Source organism: Macaca nemestrina, chromosome X (assembly GCF_043159975.1).
Source record: "Macaca nemestrina isolate mMacNem1 chromosome X, mMacNem.hap1, whole genome shotgun sequence".
NCBI classification, from domain to species: Eukaryota; Metazoa; Chordata; class Mammalia; order Primates; family Cercopithecidae; genus Macaca; species Macaca nemestrina.
In genome coordinates this window covers 44,683,734-44,710,596 of record NC_092145.1, presented here as the reverse complement: position 1 = coordinate 44,710,596, position 26,863 = coordinate 44,683,734, and the positions used below count along the sequence as shown (strand labels likewise).

Sequence of the window (26,863 nt, the reverse complement as noted above, 5' to 3'; positions counted from 1 at the left end):
GGACAATTAACAAGAACATTCTTGGAGAGACAGAAATTCCACCGATACTTGATTAGCCCAGCTTAGGCTGCCACTGCAACAAGCCACAGATTAAGCCACAAATCACAAAGGAGCACATAACCTTTGATTGAAGTCCATGTGTTGACAGAATTCAAAATTCTTTGGAACACTGGCCCCCTACTATTGTCACCGAGACGTGGACTTTCATTAGGAAAAATGTAGCCAGGTACAAATCTCCTAGGCACTTACGGGAACATGGGATTTTCCATACAGGGTCAGGATCATGCTCTGTCCAGCTCAGTGTTGCCAGGTGAGGCCCAGGGAATGGGCTGAAAAAGGGCTTTGGTTAACATCCCTGACATCATTTTGGTATACTTAGAAAACATTCATGACACTCATTTATGTGCATATACTTGCCCAAAGGATCTATCCAAATTGGCTTGACATTTCTGAATGCTCTTTGATTTGTTTGTAAGGGAAACAATAATACCGGATCAGCACCAGTGCCAAAATCTAGATGTCAGATTAGTCATATGTATGCTATGCCAAATGAATGGTTGGGAGACACAAAAAATTGGTCAGGTCCCTCAACTATGGATCATTTAATGTGTAAACTAAACTGTTGAATTTCAGCTTGCAGGCATAGAGGCACCAACCCCCTAATACTCTCCATTTCACTCCACCCTCCTCTTTCCTCAGCCCCCTGTTTTAAAAAGTTTCTTCTTGTTGGTTATCAGTGAGTTAAGTTTCCTTGCTGGCCTTGTAATCAGTACTCTCTTGAGCTGCGTACTTAAAGTGTACACTCAAATCAGAACAACAGATGCCATCTGTAAGAATATCTGAATTGTTGAGGATGAAACCACTGAGTGTTGAATGCTTTGGGTCTGTGACTCTAATTAGGGAGACTCACTGTTAGCCAATCAGACACATTTGGACTAGAAATTGTAATCAAATTGCTATTGTATGTCTCTTGGTAACCTGATTAGCTTTCCCACCCCCACCACCATTTGGCATTGCAAGGACAAAACCATAGTCTTCTCTTGACGATTCCAGATTGGAAAACTCAATTTGTGGATTATTGTGGAATCAAGCTTTTTGTTTTCCTCCTTTTGTCCTTTTTAGCTATTTATTTACTTGGTGGGCCAGTCTTTTTGGTGATATGTTAGGTAATTAAGGGCTATGTGCTAGCACTTTTTACATGGGTTGGAGAGAGGGAGGAGGTCACTGAGTGTACAGAGACTTCTATGTATTCAATTACTACCTTTAGAATGACAGCCAAATTCATTTCTCAAACTTTGCTCACCAGTTTAATATTGGCTACAGCTATAGCTGACATGAAATCCATGATGGCACTGGCAGTACCTATAATATACTAAAAGTTCTCCCAGTAGCCTGAAGAGTCATCTTGCACCACTACCTCCTTCCCTCCAAGAGCTTAATTTACTTGACTGAAGGGATCTACAAACAACAAAACTCATTATTGACTTAACCCTGGCTGGTACTTGAAAATGCTAAGAAAAGCAAAGTTTGTCTTTAGAACTACCTACTCAGCAATATCCGCCATTTTTCACACTCTGCACTTCAAGGTGCTTTCTGATCACTACATGTCCACCTACTCTCATTTTCTTTTGGGGAAGACAATGTGCTTGAAGTCATTTCTGGCCATTTCCACAGCCCAAGAGAATGTTCCCATCCTGAGCCTTCCAGAATTCCTTGCGGAAGGGGTAATGAAGGAGAGGTATTATCCCAGCTGGGAAAACTTTTAAGTCTTAATAGGGACTTTTAATGCCATAACCTAAAAGGAGTATGTAATTATGGAAATTCCAGTTATTGGGATGGTATTGTGGTTGTATGTATGGTAAATGCTCATGATAGCAATAACTTAAGTGTACCCTTAGAATGACCCTGTATGGCAGACGCATCTGAATGTGTGTTCCCAGCTTGGGAATCCGGGCGTGGCCAACTGGGAGATTATTTCCTTGTCTATGAGGACCATCTGAACCCCAGGCTCATCCCTGGGGCTGCACAGGGCATTGGGGCCTTGAGTTTTGGGTTAGATGAAGGTTGCCAGGTGGTCGTCGTTAAGGGGAGAGTGTTCAGTGAAAATGCTATATAAACTGCATGCTGTTTGCAAGAGGTTGCAGTTTTCCTGCCCAACCCACTGCCACTGGACTGTTTCTATATGTAAGGTGGTTCTCCTGTCCAGCCCACCTCCACTGGACTCTCTCCCCTGTACGTAAGCCCCTAATAAAACTCCATGTCTTGTTTGCTGGCTCTGGATCTTTTCTTTGGCCTCTTAAACCTGGTGCCTTCCCTACTGAGGTTAATAGGGGTTTGGCACGTCAGTGTGAGAAGTGAGTTGGGGAACCTTCAGCAAGTGGACATCTTACCCAAGCCCGTGGGTGGCCACTGATATGCAAGGCAAGGTCAGCCTCTACCAGAGCAAAGGGAAGAGAGAGAGAGGAAACTCACATCTTTAATATTGGTCCTAGTTTGTTATCGTAGGAGCCTGCAATTACTTGTTACAATGAAGCTTGTGGCTGGATTATCAGAGAATTTTATTTATCTCTTTTCCCTTTTCAACATAACTGAATTTACCGTTCATTCTTCCTTCCATCTACTTCTCTCCTCACTGCCTTGTTCCTTTTCTTCTGTGTCATGTGTCATTTTTTTAAAAGGCCAGTAATGTCATGATTATCCCACTTCTCACCTCTTCACGTCATTCAGGACTCTACTCAAATATCTTTAGAGAAGCCTTCCCTGACCATTCCTTTAAAAGTGCTTCCTGCCCCATTCACTCTCTCTTGCTCCTGTTTGGCTTCTCTTCACAGCACTCATCACAATCTAAAATTACCTTACTGATTTGGGTTCACTGTCTTTCTTTTCCGCTAGAATGTAAAGACCATGCTGGCAAGTAGCCTTTGTCTTGTTCACATCTCTGTCCTCAGTGCGTGTAACCGTGTCTTGCACACAGTAGGTACTTAAAACATATTTCCAGATTGAATGCATGAGCAAGTGCATGCCTTCTGATGCTCTGCAGTTGCAGAGTACCTGGAGCAGGTGCCCTTGGCTATGTGGATATTGACTCTCAGGCAATGTGACTAAGGAGCGATTCAACATGCAGACACCCATGTCTGGCTCACTGAGAGGCAGATACACAGAATGAGACAGAAATTCTCTTCTTCCATGTTGCTCAATCAATCGTCTATCTCCACATACTTGAGCAGAGTAGGAAAGTGGGAAAAATAGCTCTTCCAGAAAAATTGGTTTAATCATTCAGACTTCAATACATTGCCAACTGGGATACTGGTGGGCAGTTTTTTACATGATAAATTTTATTACGTTTTCTAAATACAAAAGTAACACATATTTACTATTGAAAATTTGGAAACTACAAATAAATAAAAAAGAAAATAAGAGTTACCCATAATTCAGTCACCTAAAAATGGTCACTGTTAACATTTTGCTGTATGCTCCTCCAGTCTTTGTGTTTCTCTTTTTTGTCTTAGCATATATAAACACTTTCTTTCTTTCCTTCTTTCTTTCTTTCCTTCCTTCTTTCCTTCTTTCGAGACAGGGTCTGGCTGTTGCCCAGGCTGTAGTGCAATGGCACGATCTTGGCTCACTGCATCCTCCACCTCCCGGGCTCAACCCATCCTCCCAAGTAGGAGTAGTTGGGACTATGGGCACATGCCACCACACCTGGCTAATTTTTGTATTTTTGGTAGAGACGTGGTTTTGCCATGTTGTCCAGGCTGGTCTTGAACTCCTGGGCTCAAGTAATCTGTCTGCCTTGGACTCCCAAAGTGCTGGGGTTACAAGCGTGGGCCACTGCACCTGGTCAATGCTTTCTTTTTTAACACAAAAAGTGGGATCATAATATACATATTGTTTTTTAGCTTGCTATTTTTACTTAACAAATACATTGCAAACATCTTTGTCTGCCATTCAATCTTAGTCTATAATGAGTTTTAATGGCTATATTAATATTCCACAGTACAGATACACCATAATTTGTTTAATCATTCCCATATTCGTGAACTTTCAGATTGTTTCCAATTTTTCAGTATTGTAAACAGCACTGTAGCAAAAATTCTTATTTGTATATCTTTGTGTATGTCTCTGATTACTTAGGATTCCTAGAAGTGGAATTTTTTAGCCTTTTTTTTTTTTTTTTTTTTGAGATAGGGTCTCACTCTGTTGCCCAGGCCAGAGAGTAGTGGTGTGATCGTGGCTCGCTGCAGCCATGATCTCCCAGGCAATGATCCTCTCACCTCAGCCCTCAGCCTCCCAAGTAGCTGGGAGTACAGGCATGTGCCACCATACCTGGCTAATTTTCTTTTATTTTTGTAGAGATAGCGGTCTCACCATGTTATCCAGGCTGGTCTCAAACTCCTGGGCTCAAGAGATCTTCCTGCCTTGGCCACCCAAAATGCTGGTATTACAGGTGTGAGTCACTGCACCCGGCCACCAAATGTTTTAATAAACATTACCAACCTGAGAGGACAATTGTTTTAAAAGCAATGACTTGTTTGTCCCGTCCTCACAACTTTTTGATTATTTTACTTTTTAATTGAATCACCAGCATCAATAAAATTTCAAGCACACAATGAAATAAGACTTGGTCTGAAGGCCCGAGATTAAAATTGGAATATTATACAATGAGAAGCTTTATGTTATCATGGGTAATTTACGTAAATATTAGTTTTCGTCTGAAATTATCTTGTTGCATTACTTTTTAAACTATTAAGTGTTAGACTCCTGACAGAAGAGAAAATTGTGTTCATGAAACTACCACTATGTGACACTAAAAGGTTTGAGGATGCAGTGAGACCACAGACTTGGAAGTCATAATAGGTGATCATTGCTGGGTGTCCCAGATGTCCATATCATCCTTAGAATGTGCTCTCTGTTGGCCGGATGCAGTGGCTCACACTTGTAATCCCAGCACTTTGGGAGGCTGAGGCGAGTGGGTCACTTGAGCTCAGGAGTTTGAATAGCTGGGTGTGGTAGTGCATACCTGTAGTCCCAGCTACTCGGAAGGCTGAGGCGGGAGAATCACTTGAACCAGGAGGCGGAGGTTGCAAGGTTGCAGTGAGCTGAGATTGTGCCACTGCACTCCAGCCTGGGTGACAGAGCTAGACTCTGTCTCAAAAAAAAAAAAAAAAAAAAAAAAAAAAAAAAAGAATGTGTTCTCTCTGTACTCGTAATAAATACATTTTCTCATAAATTTCAATGCCCCGTTCTCTACACCTTATCAAATAGCTCCTGTCCTTCCTGTCCACACCCTGCCCCCTATGTACTCTGGAAGATGGGGGTTGTTACATTGAGGAAGATTCTGTGTCCCAAAATCAGTGCCTCTCAAGCTGTAATGTGCATTAGAATCACCTGAGGTTCTTGTTAAAATGCAGATTATGATGTAGTAGGTCTTGAGTGGGGGCCTGAGAGTCAACATTTTTAACCAGCTCCTAGCTGTTGCCAGTCCATAAACCACACTTTGAGTAGCAAGACCATAAATGACCCTGGGCCTACAGCAGTAGTTCTCAAACTTTTCTGCACATAATGTTCACTTTGGGATCTTTTAACAATGCCACAGCCCAGACCATACCTCAAATCAACTAAATTATAGTCTCTGGGGATGGGACACAGGTATATGTAGAAGCTCTCCAAGGGGTTCCAATATTTAGACAAGTTTGAGTACCACTGGCCTGCAGGAAAATGCTCAAAAAATATACATTGATTCAGGGCATGTTTGCCTTCTAGTCATGAGGAACTAAGTTGAAGAAGTATATAATTTAGCTCTCTACCTGCTTTTTAAAATGTTTGAATTTTCATCTCTGTTTATAAAAATGCTTTGCAGAAAGCATAAAAAATGATGAATTCATGTGCCTGGGATTGACTAAATCATTGACTCTTAGAATGCTGGAGCTGTAAGGGCCCCCCAAAAAATCTACTCTGACCCTCTCATTTTGCAAAGAAGGAAACTGAAGCTCAGAGGGGTGAAGTGACTTGTTATAGATCACACAGGAAACCTGTGGCACACCAGAGACAGAATGCTTGATTACCCATCCTATATTCTGTCAACCCCATTATTAGGGATTGATAAATCCTAGTATCAATCAATGATAAAAAAAATATTTTATTTAGCTCATGTTTTAAAAACTACAATTTAAATAATTAACTTGTCTTTTTTTATCAGTCAATATTTTCTATTGGCATAGAAAAAACAATGGGCTGGAAGCGACTTGGGTTATAGGCCTTGGTTTTATGATCGATTAGTTGAATGAATCTGGGCAAGTCATTTGACTTTATGTACTTCAGTTTTCTTATCTTTAAAAGATAAATAACAATATAATTATAGGATTCTAGTGTTAGAAGGGAGCTTACAGATAATTTTTCTAAACTTTCAATTGTACAGATAAGGCTAATGAGGCTCAGAGTGGATATGGCACATCTCCAAGGTCACTCAACACCTTAGGCTTGGATCAGAACCTGGTCTCCTTCTACTCTAACTCACCTGCCTCTTGTCCTGTCTTAAAAGGGAAATGGATGTGATTGTACTTTGATGGGTTTAATAGTGATATAAATGAAAGCTGCTACTGTTCTTCCTAATCAACATGATAGCCTAAATTCTCTACTATTTAGAAAAGCAGGTAAGTTCAACACTCAAGGATACATGAGAGGTGTGGTAGACACAAGCATATTTCTGGGTAGTAAATTTCTTCCAAGCAACTGTCTTTTCAGTCTTTCAAGAGAGGAGAGAATGAAATTCATTATTATTAGAAATATTATCATTATAATTATATGAAAGGTTATATTTCTGATGCCCAAAGAAAGCTTAGAAAGACTATGTGGGAATCTCAGTCAACCAAAGGCAGGGCCTCCAACCAACGCACCTTTTGCTTTTTTACCTGGACACACCTTGCAGCACTTTCCATCTATTTTTTGAGGATACTTGCAGGGGTATCGATTAGGGCAGTGGATTTTCTTACACTCTTGCTTGGTGACATTACAAGTACATAGCACACACTCCACAATGCCAAATGCCCGGAGGTTTGGGTGCCAGGACTCTCCATGAGAATAGGTCTTTCCATTGGAAACACACACTGAAAGAGAATGTAGTATTAGCAATTAAAAGCTAAAGAGCTAAAATGGAACCCTATATTCAGAACCCAAGCCCTGAACTACTTAACACATCAACCATCTTTTGTTCTTGTCATAGCCATGGGGCTATGTTTACCGAGTAGTATCTGTGACCAAAAAACAGCTTGGGCCATATTCTACTCACAGCAGTTTCTCCAAATTCTTCAGCAGCAGCTTCTGGATGCTTATAAATGGCCTCACACATAGTAGGCAGTCTATATATATATGTATTTTGAGACAGGATCTTGCTCTGTCACCCAGGCTGCAGTAGTGTGATCGTGGCTCACTGTAGCCTTGTCTTCCCGGGCTGAGGCAATCCTTCCACCTCAGTCACCCGAGTAGTTGGGACTACCATGCACCACCATGCTGTGCTACTTTTTTTTTTTTTTTTAATTTTTGTAGAGACGGGGTCTCCCTGTGTTGCCCAGGCTGGTCTCAAACTCTGAGACTCAAGAGATCCACCTGCTTCAGACTCCTAAAGTGCTGAGATTTCAGGCATGAGGCACCGCACGCAGCCTATATATATATATTTCTTTTTTGAGATGGAGCCTTGCTCTGTCATCCAGACTGGAGTGCAGTGGTGCGATCTTGGCTTACTGCAAGCTCCACCTCCCGGGTTCACGCCATTCTCCTGCCTCAGTCTCCCAAGTACCTGGGACTATAGGTGCCCTCCACCACGCCAGGCTAAATTTTTTTTGTATTTTTAGTAGAGACGGGGTTTCACCGTGTTAGCCAGGATGGTCTCGATCTCCTGACCTCGTGATCCGCCTGCCTCCCAAAGTGCTCGGATTACAGGCGTGAGACACCAAGCCCAGCTATATATATATATATGAGAGAATAAATGAATGCATGAAAGCAGAGTTCTATCTCTAGTAGAATGTAATGTTAGTGTTTCCAATTCTATAGAAAATTTGTATGCCTCAAGTGGATGTGCTTCCAGGCATGAAAATTTCCTTGGGAGATTTGCTTTCCATGGAGGCTAGATGCAAAAATTACTGCTCTTCCCAAAGGGACAGTTTCTTCCAGATCCTGAAGCAAATCCATTCAGAATGTCAAATGCGATGAGTCTGTCTGATCCACCAACATATATAAGTATGAAGCTTAATGGTGTTGGGCACTCTTTGGTGTGGGAAGGAAGGTGGTAAGTCAAGATTGAGAAAGGACCAACCGGCCTCCTGGGTAACTTGTGAAAGGATAGCCTTTTATGCCTCTAATCTTCAGGCAGTTTCCTCAGTCTCCCACCTCATAGTGGCTATAGATATTTGGCTACAGCTGATCACTGCTTGCTTCACAGATATCCTTTGGCAGTCTGACATTTGTTAAGTGGGAAGTTAAGTCATTGGCCCCATGTCTTCTGAAGGGCCTTAAAAGAGCAAGCATCTGGCTGGGTGTGGTGGCTCCTGCCTGTAATCCCAACACTTTGGGAGGCCGAGGCAGGAGGATCCCTTGAGCCCAAGAGTTCAAGACCAGCTGGCAAACAAAGAGAGACCCCAGTCTCTACAAAAATAATAATACGAAAATCGCCAGGTGTGGGAGTGCATGCCTGTAGTCCCAGCTACTTGGGAGGCTGAGGTGGGAGGATCACTTGGGCCCGGGAAGTCGAGACTGCAGTGAGCCATGATGGCGCCATTGCACTCCAGCCTGGGTGACATAGCGAGACCCTGTCCCCTCCCCTGACACACCCAAAAAACGGAGCAAGCATCTGGGATGCAGGCTGAGGGGCCTAAAAAGGGAAGGGGCCACAGGAGCATCTTTCTATGCAAATCAACACCAAATATATCTGGCTCCTACTATAAGGCATGGACCTAGGCTCCAAGATAAGAACTGCACAGGGCTGCAGATGGGGAAGTCTGAGGATGAGTTATCTCCTTTTTTGAGAGTGCTGAGACATTGTGGAGATTTCAAGTCATGACTAGGACTGAGTGTGTTTCTTATTATTCCCATCACCTCATCACACCCAGGGAAACCTGTGGGCATCCCAATCAACAACATCTCTAGGGTGGGTTGTATCACTTTAGGCTGGGCTGTTGGGGAGAAATAGTCCCACAGTCCCACTTGAGGCATTTCTAGGAATTGGCTGATTTGGCTGCAAGACAATGGCCTCAGAAGGATGAATCACTGGGCTCTTTCTCATCAAGTCCACTGAGTCGCATTAAGATATAAGAATAATGTTGGCTGCCTTTTCCTGTCCTTTGCAAGAGCTGCTAGAATACTGGACACTCTAAGTGGTCAACCCATGTAAAGATTTCCAATAACCTAAACTGGAGTGGCTCACAATATTACAATGAGACAAAATGCAGAGCTGACACCTCAACTGTGAGGTCAGGGCTGTGGACAGGATCACACAAGACAGGCCAGATGTGCTGTTCTCTTTCCTGCCCCTACCTCTTTTTTTCTCCCCAAACAGTGATGTTCCCTTCTAGACAGTGTGATCAAGTGGATATATAGTATGCTTCAAGAAAATTTAGGCTGGATTCAAGTTCAAAATGGTGGAGTCCTATCATTTTTCTTATTTGATGCTAACAAGGAGCCAAGTAGATATATCAGAGGACCACATTATTAGCAAGAGATCTAAGGAAAAGAACGACCCATGCTGAGCAGGGCAGGCAGGACTCCCAGTGTTATATGGCTAGGTTCCCTCTCCCCTGAACATTTGGACTAAAGGAATGGTCTAGACTGGGTGAGAGCTCAAACTCTGCAGTGGAATGGGGTGAGGTTAATTCTCGACAAGGAAACACAACCCTCTCCTTACCCAAAAAATTCTCGGGATGATTTTGAATCATCCAGCTTGGGAGTTGGGGGTGGGGACAAGTGATTCCTCAGTGAACTATATTAGAAAGGTCAGAATAGAACTGTTGCATCCAAATCAGTGGGGGCAAATGAATAAATGTAAACCAGCTGGGGTTTTTGTAGGCCATGGAGAAAATCAAGGGATGAGCCTCTGCCCTGAAATTAAAGAGACCTTGTGGAAATTGTGGGATTTAGGATTTTCAAAATCCATTTCCCTACACCTTTAAAAAGCTTTGAAATACTTTCACAACAAATGGAATCTATTGGAGGCAATTTAGAATTGAAAATCAAACTATCTTAACCTAACTCTCCCTCCTTATTTCATAAACTTTTATCAGAAATCCTTGGAACTTAAAAATAATAAAATTCAAATCAAACACAGATCGATAGTAAGTATTTCCAATTCTTCTAATACATCACCATTTTCCATTAACAGTTTTATTTTGAATTTTTTTAAGCCTGCAAATTTCAAAAGCAATTTAATTTTTTTATCTGTAATCTGAAATTTACATCTAACTAGTAACAGATGTGATCAACTAGCTTTGGCTTGACTAGCTTTGTTGAGATTTATGGTAGGAGTTCTTTGTAACGGATTGTTTTTCACCCATGTTATTCAATCATTTGGTTTAATAATTTATTGCTTTTAACCCATTCAGAGAACTGCTTTTGATTTGTTTTCCCTTTAAAGGAAACAAAACATGTTTGTGGTTTCATAAAAGGAACCAGCTGAGCCCTTGCTCCAACGAGCTAGTTGACAGGAGGCCTAAAAAAGTAAGAAGCAGTCAATTGTTTGATTGAGTTTCTCCTCCCCTGACTCCTGCTACTGGTATGTGCGTGCTTGGCGGGGCGGGGCGGGGGCGCAGGGAGCAGGTGGAGGCCAGAAAATGCTGTGCAAGAAGAAATTGGAAGCTATGGAAGTCTGTGGGTGCCTGTTGTAGCCAGTTGATCAACTAAGTGGACAGCATGTCAGTCTTAACCTGATCAGTCTTCCTGGTGCTCAGCCAGGTGGTTTTGGGATTTCTCACTGGATTACTCTTTTACCTTTTTAAAATTTTTAATTTAGAGACAGGGTCTCACTTTGTCACCCAGGATGGAGTGTAATGGCACAATCATAGCTCACTGTAACCTTGAACTCCTGGACTCAAGTGATCCCCCTGTCTTAGCCTCCCAAGTAGCTAGGACTGCAAGCACTCACTACCATACTTGGCTAATTTTTTTTTTCATTAAATTTTTTTTTGTAGAGTCTTGTTATGTTGTCCAGCCTAGTTTGAACCCCTGGCTTCGAGTGATCCTCCTGCCTCAACCTCCCAAAGTGCTGGGAGGCATGAACCACTGCACCTGGATTACTCATTTCTAAGGACAGTCTCATATGCTACATATTCAACCAGAATCTGAGTGTGGGGCCAGGAATATGTATCTTTAACGAGAAGCCCAGGATAATCTGGGGTGCACTGAGGTGTGAGAATTGCTATTTCTAAGGTATAGATAAGAGCTTCAGTGATGTTGGGCACTGAGTACCTTTGAATGTTGGGTCCCCTACTAAAACACAGACAATCACTCTTTCTGTTAAAGACCCAAGGAATTTTCCCAAATGACCTACAATCCCCAGGGACAATTGAGAAAATACAAGAGGCTATTTCATAAGCACAAAAGGGGCCAGACTATGCTCTTTTGGCTGCATTTAAGGAAGTCCAAAGAGTCTCCTGGAGTCACCTGACTATACCCACTTTATGGACTTGATGCTAAATGAGCCACAAGTGAATATGGGCTATTCCTGGGAGAAAGAGTCCTTTCCCAGCTCCAGCCCTGCAAAGACCAGGGCTGCTGAGGCCCTGTTGTGGAAGTATACAAAAGAAGGATGCCCCTTACCTTGTCCATGCTTGTGTTTGTTATTGATGACAATTTGCACAATGGTTCCTGATGCTTGCTGGGAATCCATAAGAGCTCCGCGGTGACTTCTGGCCCCAGGAAAGCGCGACAGACCTCCAGCCTGTCGGCTTGGTGGAGGATCATAGTGAGAGCGGTGGTAAGAATGTCTCTGTAAAATGACAAGAACAATTTTCATACAAAAGCCACCAATGAGATCACAGAGATTAAGTTATACACATTAGAAGTCATTCAATAATTTTGATTTATAGTGGTGAGCTCTTATTTCAGCTGCATGCTCACCTACACCAATAGAAACAGGGATGTAGTCATGTAAAAGCATCATTGGCAACATGCTGAGGTTTATCTCTCTTCTTCTAAAAGATAGGACTAGATTCACATGCAAACTTCTTAGGGAGAAAAGAGCCAAAAAGGTTAAAGTGTCCTTCCTGCTGCCAAGACTCTCACATTTCAGTTTAAGAGTTAAGACATTAGTCTGCACGCAAGGCAGAATGTAAATAGAGGCCGCAGAAGAAGTAAGAAGTCCTGCGCAAATCAGGAGGAGAAAGAGAGAGCTTCTAGTTGGGGAGGGTTTGTGATCTGGGCCATGAAGGATGGGTAGACTTTTTTACAGCCAGAGTATAAGGGGAGTAGTCCAGGCAGAGGTTTCCAAGTTGAGAAGGTGAAGCAGAGAACATCGAGTCCATAAAAGGGAACAGTTGCAGGATAACATTCCAAAAGTGGGTTGAAGCCAGATCATGGAGGACTTTAAATTACAGGCTAAGGGGTGAAGACTTTATTTGGTAAGCAATAGAGGTGAGGGCATAGAAGGCTTTGAGGGATTTTTTTTTTTTAAGTTAGAGAAGTAATGTAATTGGAACTGTTTCAGAGCATTGAATCCTGATCATGCATTGGGTGAACTGGATAGGAGGAAAAGATGAGATTCGAGTATAGTCTTGATAAGATGTACTGAGACTCTAAACACAGGTAATGGCATAAGATAATGCAGCACAGTACAAATACCCTAGGTATTTTATAGATAGAAGAATTGATAGCACACGACAGTATTGGCATGTAAGCTCTACAAATCAAGGACTTTTTGTTCACTGCTACATCTCCAGTGTCTAGAATTTAGTGCCTGGCATCTAGAAGGTGCTCATCAAATATTTGTTGAGTGAACAAAACTGGCACCTAAGAAAAGCTTAGAGTCTTGTCATACAAGCAATCTTTCAGCAAGGGTTCAACACACATGATGACCAGACTATTGTGCTATCCACCCCTCTCCCAGAAGCTAAAGTAGGCTGGGGGTAGAAAAAGATGAAATGAATGAAGAATGGAACCTTAAGGCTTAAAGCCAAGTAAGATTAATTGTATTTTGTACGCAATTGTTAGGGGTGAAGGAGGGGGAACCCATTAAAAAAATCTTTCACAGGCAATTGAAAAGGAAGATTTTTATATTCAGTGACAGAAATAGTGAGGAACCTTGGGAAGATAGTTATGGGGTCCCCTGACCATATCATCCCATAAAACACTGATTAAAGTTATGGGCCAGACACACACGTTGCAAATTTCGCTTTGGGAACTATTATTGCTCTCCTGGCAGGAAGGGGCCACTGGTAGGGGAAAGGGAGAGTAAACAGGAGCTGAAGTAAGAGGACTGTTTTTAGCCTTTTGAAAGACATTATTTTCTCTATCTAAGAGGAGCCTACGCTGGTGCATTGCTATCAAAATTCACACAAATAAGAATCTGCATCAATTTGTTTTCATGCACATGGATAGGATTCTCAGTGCAAATATTCCTCATTCCCACAATGGCTCGTACTTCTCTGCCATAATTGCTCACATTCCACAAAGGCCATTACAGGTTGCTCTGTCCTTTTTGAAGTTTGGCAAAGTTTTGCCAAAGGAACACAGAGAGGACAGTTTGGCTGGTTGGTGTCCCACTGATCCTAAAAAGAAGCAGTTAGACTGGGATAGAATTGGAGAGGGAAGGTTGTTGACCTAGGATAAGCTGCAAGTACAAGAAGTTCTCTGACTCATGATGGTGAACACAAAATAAAAAGCTATTCTTTAGCACCAACGTCTCAGACCTGGGACATATCATAATGGTAGGACAATGATCATGACGAAAAAAAAAATCCTCCGCCGGGCGCGGTGGCTCAAGCCTGTAATCCCAGCACTTTGGGAGGCCGAGATGGGCAGATCACGAGGTCAGGAGATCGAGACCATCCTGGCTAACACGTTGAAACCCCGTCTCTACTCAAAAAAATACAAAAAACTAGCCGGACGATGTGGCGGGCACCTGTAGTCCCAGCTACTCGGGAGGCTGAGGCAGGAGAATGGCGTAAACCTGGGAGGCGGAGCTTGCAGTGAGCTGAGATCCGGCCACTGCACTCCAGCCTGGGCGACAGAGCCAGACTCCGTCTCAAAAAAAAAAAAAAAAAAAAATCCTCAAGAATTTTGATCACAGACCCTATTGTAGACCAGTCAGTCCCCTAGAACCTAATCTTGTTGAAGTCTTTTGTTTTACAAAGGGAAGCCAGGGAGGAGAGGCAGTTTATTCAAGCTGACTACGAAGATTGAGTTTTGGAGATGGTAGAAGTGGGGGGAAGATGAACAGAAGGAGGAAGAGAAGGAGAAGAAGGAGAAAGTGGAAGAGAGAATGTCCAGTCAAACTCAGTGGTCTATAACCATTTGACTAAAAGCTGCTCCAAAGACAAGTTCTTTCAGATACGGAAGTTCATTCAGCTACAATGTTCACCACCACATATACCACATACTCCACTTTGGCTATACACTAAAATTACCTGGTGAGCTGTAAAAAATACTCATACCTGGGTCCCACTCCGAGGGATCCTTATGTAAGTGGTTTGGGGGAAGGCCTGGGCATTAGGATTTTTATATACTCCCCAAGAGTCTCTGGTTTGAAGCCAAGGTTGGGAATCACTGACATAAAGGATCTTCTGTTTGGGGGCTGGAGTGGGTGGTGGCGGTGTGCGACTTTGATTTAAGGGTAATGGTTCTTTTAAGAGTTCCTCCCGTAAACAAATGAAAGAGACTTATGAGGGGCCATTCTGACCTTGTAACTCAGAGCAAAGGAGAAAAAGGTTATTAATGCCCTGAAGTAAGCGAAATTGGAGCTTATCTTAAAAATTAGCTGCAAATAGGCTGCTTGAGAGAGCAGGTCAAAACCAGTTAGAAATGACCATATAGCTATGATCTTTTATTTTGCTCAGTATTTTGGTATTTTTTGATTTACTTACTTGAAAGACTGAAAAATATTTCAGGCTTCAGAGGTGGCTCTAAAACAATTCTTTTCTGGTGTTGAAAAATCCCCACTATTGTAGAGGCTCCCCAGGAATTTCATGTTCTAAAGTCTACAATGTAAGAGTTTTATTGGTGCAGACAAGAAAACATCAGGGTCCAGAAAGGGCCCTCATGTTCGTGATATTGTACTATAGATTTTCAAGATGTTACCATTTGGGGAAGCTGGGCAAAGGGAATATGGGATCTCTCTGTATTATCTCCTACAGCTGCAAGTGAATCTATAGTTATCTCAAAATAAAAAAGTTTAATTTAAAAAGCAGCTTCAGAATATATTCTAATCCATACAGCCATTAAAACATTGTATCTTAATCACTACGAACCTAGGACTATCCCTGGCTGGAAGACACTTAGGCCAATTTCCGTCCCAAACCATTGTTCTGACAATGTGAATGAGACATGGATTTTTATCTGTTTCATGTTGTTTCTATCCCAAACCCTTTCACTTTGTTTAATGGTACATTTCAATGTAATCTACTGGGGGCAAAAATCAGGGCTTGGCTGTTGTCCAAAACAAAATTATCCATGCTTTCATGTTTTGGCTTTCTAGTCTGTGCCTACTTCTTCCTCCCCACGTACCACACCACTCCACACACACACACACACACATGCGCAAGCGTGTGCACGCGTGCACATACTCCCCATCAATGGCAGCAGGACCAATTCATGAGAAATTACAACTTAGAAATCAAACAAAAACTGTTTCAGGTTTTTACAAAGGGGTCATATTTGAACCACTGGTTCCCCTTCCTGTGCACTTCATAAAACTTGCTAAGCTGATGGTTTTCAGACCACTTGGCAAAAGAAACCAGTCAGCTGTATTTCTGTTGAACAGAGGTTTTGCTGGTTTGGGGTAAATAGGAACAGTTTACGAAAAGGACAGTCTACTGGATAGGAAATGTGTTGTTAGGGCTGCCTTTTCTTCTTCCCCTGAGGAAGTTGGGCCTGCAAAGGATATTCAGAAGGGATTCTCCTATTTTCTCATTTTAGGCTGGTCAAGAGCAAACAACAAATTTGGAGTTTATTTCTGATTTGAGACAAATTCCTGTGCATTAAAATTAATGAGGAGCCCCCTCCCCACTATACCATCACACACATTTTACGCCACCTCCCACACCCATTCATTCAACACTTATTTATTGGGTGACTACTACGCGCCAGGTATATATTTTTCCATTACTACAGATGCTATTTATTATTCAAATCATATCCCACAATATCTATCCCTTTCAGAACAAAGGAAAATATTTATTTATAATAAAGTGAAACCATATGGCCATTTTGGTCTACCAGGCCCAAATGTTTGTTTCTAAAGATAGGTCTTGAACTTTGAAAATCAACAACTATTTCAAGGGCCCACATTCTGTACCTGACCTTTTTTGCTACAGGAAGTACTATCACTAGGCCTGCCAATGAAGCTGAAAGATAAGCGTTGGAGTTGAGGACAGTGTAAAATGAAGTCAAGAAGAAAGGCTAATTCATGGCATTACCAGCAAGACTGCTAAGGTGGCCACAGTGCTTAGTGTGGGGGCCTCTCAGGGAATAAGCCACACAGCTTAAGGTGACTGAACCCTAAATTTGTTTTAGAATGACTTCTGGTTGACAGTCACTAATTCAGCCACGCTCAACTTCCTACCACAATAAAAAATCGGGGCTGAGAAAAAGAGGAACACACAACACAGAAAACTGAGACTGACGTCATCTCCTGTCAGGCTCTGGAAGGAATCTCACTTACTATAAAGCAGATAGAGTTGCATGGAGAACATCTTTCCTCAGGGTTTATATTAACCAGCAAACAGGGAAGCCCACCCTCTCTTGCAGGATGCTGATTTTTTGAGAGTTCCAGAGTACTGTTCTCCAAACCCCTTCTCCCCAATTCTTCTGCAACTATTCAGAAACAGCAGTGTCCAGAAAATAATACTGATAGACAGTAAGACAAATAGAAATGGTTCCATCTCACTGCTTAATCATTGGGTTGGGTGTTGGCAAGCTGGGAGCATGCAAGTCAGAAGTGGCCCATGTGATGACCGGGAAGCCCAGCCTCAGCAGCACTGTGATGTTTGTATGAGTCATTCTACTGCATCCCCTATCAACACCTTCTTCATATGCTCAATATCCTCAGGCTTGCCCTGTAATTCCCTGGACTCCTGCCTTATATACAATATTTGCTGTGATGTTCTAAGGTTTTAGAAAATCGATTATATTTTATTACAAAAATAATTGATGCTTATGGGAAAATATCAGATTATACAGAAAATATAAAGAGTCAAAATCTACCTTTCCACCTGCCTGCTTCTACTCTTTTAAGATTAGCACACCTGACATGTTGGTATGTGACCTTCCAGATTGGTTTATATACATTTATACACATGCACATACAATTTTTACATAAAGAAGTGGTAGTGTAAAATTTCATTCTGCACCTTGTTTTGTTACTTAATATATCTTGGAGCTCGATTCACTTTACTACATTTAGACATACCATATTCTTTTTAACAATTGTACAGTGTCCCATTAATTGGATGTACACACCAAGTCCATAGTAGACATTTAGGTTGTCTCCATTTGTTTTGCTTTTATGAAAACAACAATGCAATGAATGTCCTTGCATACTTTTTTTGTACAAGGATGTGATGAATACCTATTTATGTGCAATGGTCACCACTGTGCATTTTGTATGATACATTCTTTGAATTGGAACATCTCCTTTTCGGATTTTAAGAAATTTGAAGTGTAACTCTTCTTAGACATATATTTTTAGAGAAGAATTCTAGTTTATAAATTACTTCAAAATACAAAAGAACAAAAGATGCTATTACTTACATAGAAAGATGCCTACTTGTGAGGCTTATTCTGAGATTAGTGCAGAGAACAGAAGGGAGACATTGCCAGGCTGAAGGGAGGAGAATCCAGACTGCTACCTTTCCTCTCTTCCAACTGCATGACTGAGCGCCTAAGGCTTGGGAGAGAGTTTATGTGGACACATCTGAAGTACCTACCAAATCCAACCAAAAAGATGGTTGTATCTTACAACCCCACAGAAGGTCCTCACTGTTGAGGACAGGAGTGACCTGGCTTCCTTAGAGAACATACATAGACTTGGCAAGTCATCCTAAAAGAATACCAACTTCTGACCTAGACAAAGGGCTGGGGCTATGGTTTCTTTGTGCACATTTCCTGCTTCCAGTTACCAATTTTACAGTGTACTTAAATGGTTTCCAGTTGGTGATGACATTCAAAACTTTGAGAAAAGGGAAGAAAAATGGTGTTAGAAATCGGGGTCTTTTTTTTTTTTTTTTTTGGATTTGCTAGAATAGTAGCCATGGGGAGAGGAAAGCTTGGCCTGATGCTGTGGAGTGTTGAATTATTTGAGCTATTCACACTTACTGCTTCTCTGTTGGCAGGCTGTCGGAAGATATCACCATCAGAATGTTCCCATGACAATTCTCCATCCCCTGTTTATTAAAAAGAAATAAAGAGCAAATCACATTCATAGAAGGGAAAGCTATCACCCTTGTGACCCAGCAACATTTTGATACTATGATCCCAAAGTTCTCGAAGTGTTTTTGCTTTTGTGGCTGTCCTTCAAAAAGCGGTTGTGAAAGATTTCTCTGGGTGTGCCTCATTTTCCAAAACAACTCTGAAGAAAGTTGCCACTTTCTAAATAGATGACCTAGCAACATTATGCAAAATTTGGAAAATGAAAGGAAAATAATCACTTTCCACCTAATTTAGCCATCATTGTCACTTTTGCTCATTTTACTTCATGACAGTTAAGTATTTTGTAGGTCATATTTAACTTTTGTTTAAACTACCATTAAACAATGAGTTTTGAGGATTTGATCTGTCATAATTTCTTATGACACACCTTTCTCTAGGTCTACATGACCCACTCTTTGGACAGAGAACTCCTTATCATTATCTTCCAAAGTAACTGCTTATAAGAAGAATATTCTACTTTCAGCTTCTAGAGCAATGAACACACAAGAGATGTGGATATACCTCAGCTAATTAAAAAACAAGAGGTTAATTTCCAAGAATATTGCTCTTGTGTTACTTATGACCAAGCAAGCGAATAGGAAGAGCCTTGTCTTAGAGATGTTTGCATCACTTGAAATGAGTACTATTTAAATTGTACATATGGCTGAAGATAAACCTAATATTCAACAAATATTTTATAAGATAACCAGGAACACCAAAAAGTGTAAGTACTAAGAATTTTCTATTCTGATTACTCTCTCAAGCCTTCATAAGAGTAACAGGCTGGGTGCAGTGGGTCATGCCTTTAATCCCAGCACTTTGGGAGGCTGAAGCAGGCAGATCGCTTGAGCTCAGGAGTTTGAGACCAGCCTGGGCAACACAGGGAGACCCTGTCTCTACAAAAAATACAAAAACTAGCCGGGCATGGTGGTGTGTACCCATAGTCCTAGCTACTTGGGAGGCTGATGTAGAAGAACTGTTTTGAGCTTGGCAGGTGGAGGTTGCAGTGAGCCGAGATGATGCTACTGAACTCCAACCTGGGCAACAGAGCCAGATTCTGTCACACACACACACAAAGAGTAACATGTTACCGGTTCAAGCATGTGGTAGTAGTGTTAGGGGAGATTACGCAGTATCATAGGCTTTTAGGGCTTGAAAACGACCTAAACATTAGTTTGATAGCAATATTAGAATCAGGCAGTGACTTATAACAAAGTATAGCTGTGAATCTTCATAATTCAAACATTATCTGATGAAAAAATAATGAATGTTGAAGATTTAACTAGTTCTAGGTTAATCTTTGTAAAACAGTAAAACACCACTTTGATTGTATAATCGTGTCATTCCCTGATCAAAATCCTCAGTGGGTTCCCAACCAAGACTCTCTACAATCACCCCTTACCTCATCCTTATTGAACACCTACCTCCCACCCAATGATCTCAGCTGCTCTACAATGGGAACCCTTTGAGCTATTTGCTCTTCACTGAACACGGGACTCCCATTGTTGCTTCCGTGCTTTAGCTCATGTTATTCTTCTTCTGAAATTACCTTCCATCTCCCATGCCCCATAGCTTCCCCATGCCTGTGAAAACCATTTAGGTTTTCTCTCGTCTACAAAGTCTTCTTCCAGCACTCTTACATATTTCTGATTGCCTAAAGGACTAAGCGTCCTGAAGTTTTAGAAGTATAGAGGACGTCAAGCATAACTTTGTCCAACTGCTCCATTTAACAGATGGAGAAACCATGGCTGAGAGGGGAAGTCGCCATTCAGAGTCTAATAATGAGTTTGTGAGAATTAACACCAAAGCCCCAGGTTACCTGGCTCCCAAATAGGTATGTCCATTCCATAAGAAAAGGGTTCATTACCTGTGTTACTATATCACTATCATCTATAACCATGCCTGATACATAGCAGTCGCTCAATAAATACTTGTCAAATGATGGAACTGGGAGGCCTTCTCTGACCACCCTATCTACAATTCCAACGCCCATCTGATATTTATGCCTGCTCTTTGCTTTTTCTCCTTAGCACTTATTACTATCTCATATTTCTTATATTTTATTTATTGTCTGTTTTCCCCAATTAGAATCCCCCCACGACAGCAGGGATTTTTGTCTATTGTGTTTATTGATGTAACCCCAGCATCTGGGGCAATGCTGGGGACATAGTTAGTACTTATTCAATATTTGCCAAATCAATAAATACTAAAACACTGTACAATATTTATTACTGTTAAATGTTTTCTGGACTTTCCTTGTCTCCCTAGAGAGTCTGTAAATTCCTTGGAATGAGAGATTATGTCTTAGACCACCTCTGTATCTCCTAGACCACTGCTTCTCAAAATCTGCTTCCTGGACTAGCAGTATCAGCTTCACCTGGAAACTTGTTAGAAATGCCAAATTTCAGATCCCAACCCATACCCACTAAGTCAGAAACTCAGGGTGGGGGCTGGTGATCCTGGGTTTTGACAAGCCTTTCAGGGGATTCTGATGGATGCAGGAGTTTGTGAATAACCAGGCTGGAGCACTTAGCATATTGCTGGGTACACATCAGGCGCTCAATATATGTATTGAATTGAACTGCAGTAAAAGATACAGAATTAAGTGCTTGGTCAATAGTATATATACTCTTGTCTGCCTGTTTTATTCCATGTCTGAGTAAAGATGGTAGACTGCAAGCTGAACTCTGTAGAAACCCTGACTGACTACTGTAAAACAAAGATGATTTCAACTATGTTTATAACTAGAAAATTATGCCCAAGAGTCAGTTAACATGCACTGAACACTTCTTGGGTGAAGAGCCTGATACTACAGCAGAAAGAGGAAAAAATCAGGCTGGGCCCTTGCCCTCAGGATATTTACACCCAGGTTGGAGGTGATGGGAAATCAATATAGGAAACAGCCTAAAAACACACACAAAAAGCAAATACAAATGAAATACACATGCTTAGGCGACACTGAAGGGAGGAGTGCTCAGTCAGATGTAATCATAGAAAGCTTCCTAAAAGAACCATTAAGTTACATTTTTAGAAGTAGATGCTGTACAGCTTAAACAGACAGTGATACAGGCAGAGTACCTCAACCAAAGGGGGTGACACTGGCAAAGGACCAGAGCTTTGTAAACAGCAAGTCACATACTGGAGACAGCAAGCAAGGTGTGGCTTGAGTAGAAACTTCAGATATGAAAACAAGATAAATTACGCTGGTAATTGAACATGTAGAGACAAAGGGAGGAGAAGGAGAGCGAAGGAGGCAGCGAGGGAGAATGAGAGTGGGGTGGGTTGTTGAGGTAAATAGGGGTAGTAAATAATTGCTTCATGGACCTACTATTTGATAGCACAATAGGGTGACTATAGTCAATAATAACTTACTTGTACATTTTAAAATAACGTAAAGAGTGTAATTGGATTGTTTGTAACTCAAAAGATAAAAGCTTGAGGGGATGGATACCCTATTCTCCATGACGTGTTTATTTCACATTGCACGCCTGCATCAAAACGTATGTACCTCATAAATATATACGCCTATTATGTACCCACAAAATTTTAAGAAAATAATTAAATTTTAAAAAGCAAACAGTAAAAATTCGAAAAAACATATAATTTTGTAAAAGGCTGAAGAATTCACATTTGATTCTGTTGACAATTTTTTTGTAGGGGTTCCTATGGTAAAAATGATATTTGTGGAAGCCCATTCTGGCAATGGAGTGCAGACTAGTTGGGGAGTAACTCGAATCTGGGAGGCCATACAGGAAGCTGCTATAGTAATATGTAATAGGCCATGAGCATCTGTGCACACAAGAAGGATTGAATGAGACTCCTACAGATAAAAAGAAACTGATGAGACCCTGAAGGAAGATTTGATGATGGGGAAAGAAGGCAAAGGGGAAATCAGTATCTGACAACTCTTGGGTTGCAAATCTGGAGAGCTGGGGACAGTGATTGGGCAGGGATGAGCTTAGATTTACCTGTCCCCTTTGTTTCAGTGGGCAGTAGTGGGGCTGGGCCAAATAAAATACGGGACTAGAGAGAAGAATAGAAACCAGTAAAGATTTACCAGCAAATGGTAAAACAAAATGTAAAAGCTATATAATGTGGTTTCAAGCCTAATTTAAGTAGTCAAAAGGGAGAAAACAAGTTGCAAAAGAAAAATGATAGACTAGCTCTCTTCATCAAATGTCCTTTTAAAATGTGGATTTGATGATTGGTATTGACATAAAATGTTTACTTAGCTGGCCTTCTGAGAAGTTCAGTTTATTGAATTTATACCCTAGAGTTTTTAAAAGGATTTTAATTAAAGAGTGTCTTTAAATACTTATAGTCCAGTCAGAATCTCAAAGCATTATAGAAGCACATAGCCCCTGTTACAAATGAGCAGAGAGGTAAGATGTCAAATCAAGGAGGCAACTCACTATCAGGCATAGGAGCAGACTACTAATACCCTGGAACACAAATCAGATGAGTGTGTTGTGACATGTATTTGATGAGCATTTGCAGACAAGAATGCATACCTAAATTTCAACACTTCATTAAAAACTAATGGAGCCTATATATCAACCATCTGATCTTTGACAAACCTGACAAAAACAAGCAAGGGGGGAAAAGATTCCCTATTTCATTTTCACACACACACACACACACACACACTAAACCTGTATGATATATAATATATATCATACTACACCTGTATGATATACAGTATCCCTAGTCTAAAATGCTCCAAAATTTTTTGAGTGCTGACGATGCTCAAAGGAAACTCTCACTGGAGCATTTTTGGATTTGGGGTTTTCAGATTATAGATGCACAACTGGTAAGTACAATGCAAATATTCCAAAATCCAAAAGCATCGGAAATCTGAAATACTTCCAGTCCCAAGCATTTTCAACAAGGGATATTTAACCTGAATATAAATACACACATATATGTATATATACACTATACTTACATATAAGATATACTATATACATTATAAATTATATATATTAAATATATAAATACTAGGGACTGTTAGCATTTCTGTTGTCTCTAAGCTTTCAAAGTCATCAAAATTGCATTCTCTAAACTTGAATGTTCTGTTAAGTCTATAATGTATCTGCTAAAGGTTTTAACATTTGAGTTATGCTATTTAATTAAACCCATAATTAAACTGGAATTATCGTCTCAGATGTTGACATTTTATAAAGCTATAAGTGGTTCTCTAGACCTGGGTATAGTCTATCTGGATAGCTGAAAATAGGTATGTCTGTTTGCAATCTTAGATATTATATCTTGAAAAAAAAGTAGGCACCAATACCCTAAAAAATCTGTTTCTTTGCTCTTTTTGTCTGATCACTGGAAAAATTATCTTGAATGAGATGGAGGCTTTTTCATTCAGCCAAGGCTTTTTGTAAAAAACCAAACAAAATAAAAAATAGTGATTCTAATGGATACAGATGGATCCTAGTTAATTTCAAGAAGCAATAAGATACAATTTTAACCAATTTTTTGAACCGAAATGAAAAACAACTCTAGTGTACTGTATGTCAAACAATATTCATTTAACCTTAAAAGCCACATGTATTGTTTATTCAAACCTCAGCTATACTCTGAGTGGTACCCTATGAAGCTGTAATGGGTTGGCTTTCTGGTAGTGGGAGAAATGGAGAACAAGTATTTGAAAAGTGGCCAAAAGCTAGGCTGAAATTCAGACTGTTTCTAACTCCCATGGCTTCCATTAATCTCTGGTGGCTTGAGCAGGTCAGAGAAGTAAACCCTGTTCTCTCAAAAGCACTAAGTGTACAATGAGATTCTGAGATACCCACGAAGATAAGCCTCAGAGAGCAAAACTAAGCCAGCATGTGGCCACTTTTGAACCATACAAGACAACATAAATAGGGTAGCCATAGAGTGGATTTATCTCAGACCATCCAGTTTTATTGCCTGTTTTTCTGGCAGGCATAATTATTAAGATTGCAGCTCTTGCTTTCAAAATGTGCCTTGGTTGAGATGGTAAATTACATAGTCACTCTAATCATAAGGCAAAGGGACATGAGACAAATCCCTGAGACAGGGGAAGTATTCTCTGTATTTTTTGAAGGAGAAGTTGAAATCCGCAGAATCAGGGCAAAGTGGAAGACAGCAGGGAGGAATAAACCCATTGTGAAGTCTCTCCTTACCATGTGCTGGGTTCCATGGGGGAGGACTTTAATGCCAGTGCTCCATACCAAAGCTGGAGATGAAGAAGTGAGTAGAAGCAGATGATCTTAGGGAGCCTGTGCCAAACATCTAATTCTATAAATTCTGCTGGGAGGGAGCAAGTGTGTTGAAATTTGAAAGAAGCTTTAAAAGGAAACTAGTATAAGGATTCTCCATTGATAGGCATTTGAGCTTCCAATGATGATATACAGCACTACAAGAAATCTGCCAGTTCTGTAAAACACAGAATTAGAAAAAACTACTTTAAATTTCAAATGGAAACAAAAAGAGCCCATATAGCCAGGACAATCCTAAGCAAAAGGAACAAAGCTGGAGGCATCATGCTATCTGACTTCAAACTATATTACAAGGCTACAGTAACCAAAACAGCACGATACTGGTACCAAAACAGATATATAGACCAATGGAACAGAACAGAGGCCTCAGAAATAATGCCACATATCTACAATCATCTAATGTTTGACAAACCTGACAAAAACAAGCAACAGGGGAAAAGATTCCCTATTTAATAAACGGTGCTGGGAAAATTGGCTAGTCATATGCAGAAAACTGAAACCGGACCCCTTCCTTACACCTCATAAAAAAATTAACTCAAGATGGATTAAAGACTTAAATGTAAGACCCAAAATCATAAAAATCCTAGAAGAAAACCTAGGCAATACCACTCAGGACACAGGCATAGGCAAAGAATTCATGACTAAAACACCAAAAGCAATGGCAACAAAAGCCAAAATAGACAAATTGGATCTAATTAAACTAAAGAGCTTCTTCACAGCAAAAGAAACTATCATCAGAGTGAACAGGCAACCCAAAGAATGGGAGGTAATTTTTACAATCTACCCATCTAACAAAGAGCTAATATCCAGAATCTACAGGGAACTTAAACAAATTTATAAGAAAAAAAAAAAAACAACCCCATCAAAAAGTGGGCAAAGGATATGAACACACAATTCTCAAAAGAAGACATTTATATGGCCCACAAACATATGAAAAAAATTTCACCATCACTGGTCATTAGAAAAGTGCAAATCAAAACCACAATGAGATACCATCTCATGCCAGTTAGAATGGTGATCCTTAAAAAGTCAGGAAACAACAGATGCTGGAAAGGATGTGGAGAAACAGGAACACTTTTACACTGTTTGTGGGAGTGTAAATTCGTTCAACCATTTTGGAAGACAGTGTGGTAGTTCCTCAAGGATCTAGAACCAGAAATACCATTTGACCCAGCATCCCATTACTGGGTATATACCCAATGGATTATAAATCATGCTACTATAAAAACACATGCACCCGTATGTTTATTGCAGCACTGTTCACAATAGCAAAGACTTGGAACCAACCCAAATGCCCATCAATGATAGACTGGATAAAGAAAACATGGCACATATACACCATGGAATACTATACAGCCATAAAAAGGATCAGAGAGTTATTTTCTTAAAAAATACTTTATTGTCAAATGAAGTACTTTATTGTTTGGGCTGTCAATATAAGATCTTGGCATTTTTAACAAAATAGCTCTTTGAGAAATACCAAAACACACACAATGGGGGGACTTCCTGCCAATAGTAGCAAGCCAAATCTGAAGAAGAGTACAAAATTATTTGTCCAGAAAAATCATAAATACTTACAAAAAGTGCATTGTGAGAATGCATGCGTTTTCAGGAGGAAATCAGAAGAGAGTGAATAGAGAAACTATGAGCTGGATGGTGCCCACCATCCACACTCTGTTCTTTCAAAGGAGATGTGTTTAAACAGATCCAAGTTTATGGTGAGAAACAGATTCTTTCCTTCCAAGAGCAGTCCCAATGCATCTGCTGGATTGTTACCATATCTGGCTCCCGGAAAGATGGTCATCACACAGTCTGTTCCTCCCAGTAGCCTCAGAAGTAAGAGTTTCCAAATTTGCTTTGCTTCCCCAAGTTGCGAGGCAGTATAATATAATGGATAAGAGAACAGATTGGAGCCAAACAGCTTGGATTCAAATCCTGGCTCTGCTCTTTCCTACCTATGTGACTTTGGGCAAATGAATTAACCTCTATGTGCCTCAGTTTCCTTATTG

The 26,863-nt window shown here is 40.7% G+C and overlaps 1 protein-coding gene across 6 annotated transcripts in view; it reads right to left on the bottom strand.

Annotated features, from left to right (window-relative positions):
• The window catches only part of LOC105490473 (chordin like 1), a 127,888-nt gene that overhangs the window by 8,173 nt on the left and 92,852 nt on the right, over positions 1-26,863 (bottom strand). For 3 of the 6 annotated variants that reach the window (XM_071089254.1, XM_071089253.1, XM_011756138.3), the window contains exons 7-9: positions 18,511-18,578; positions 11,803-11,971; positions 6,912-7,106 (exon numbers count right to left, since the gene is read on the bottom strand). In XM_071089254.1, the coding sequence (XP_070945355.1) occupies positions 6,912-7,106; positions 11,803-11,971; positions 18,511-18,578 (432 nt within the window). Of the gene's footprint in view, positions 1-6,896; positions 7,107-11,802; positions 11,972-18,510; positions 18,579-26,863 lie in introns of all 6 variants that reach the window. The other 3 variants (XM_011756135.3, XM_011756134.3, XM_011756133.3) reach the window with 1 other exon arrangement.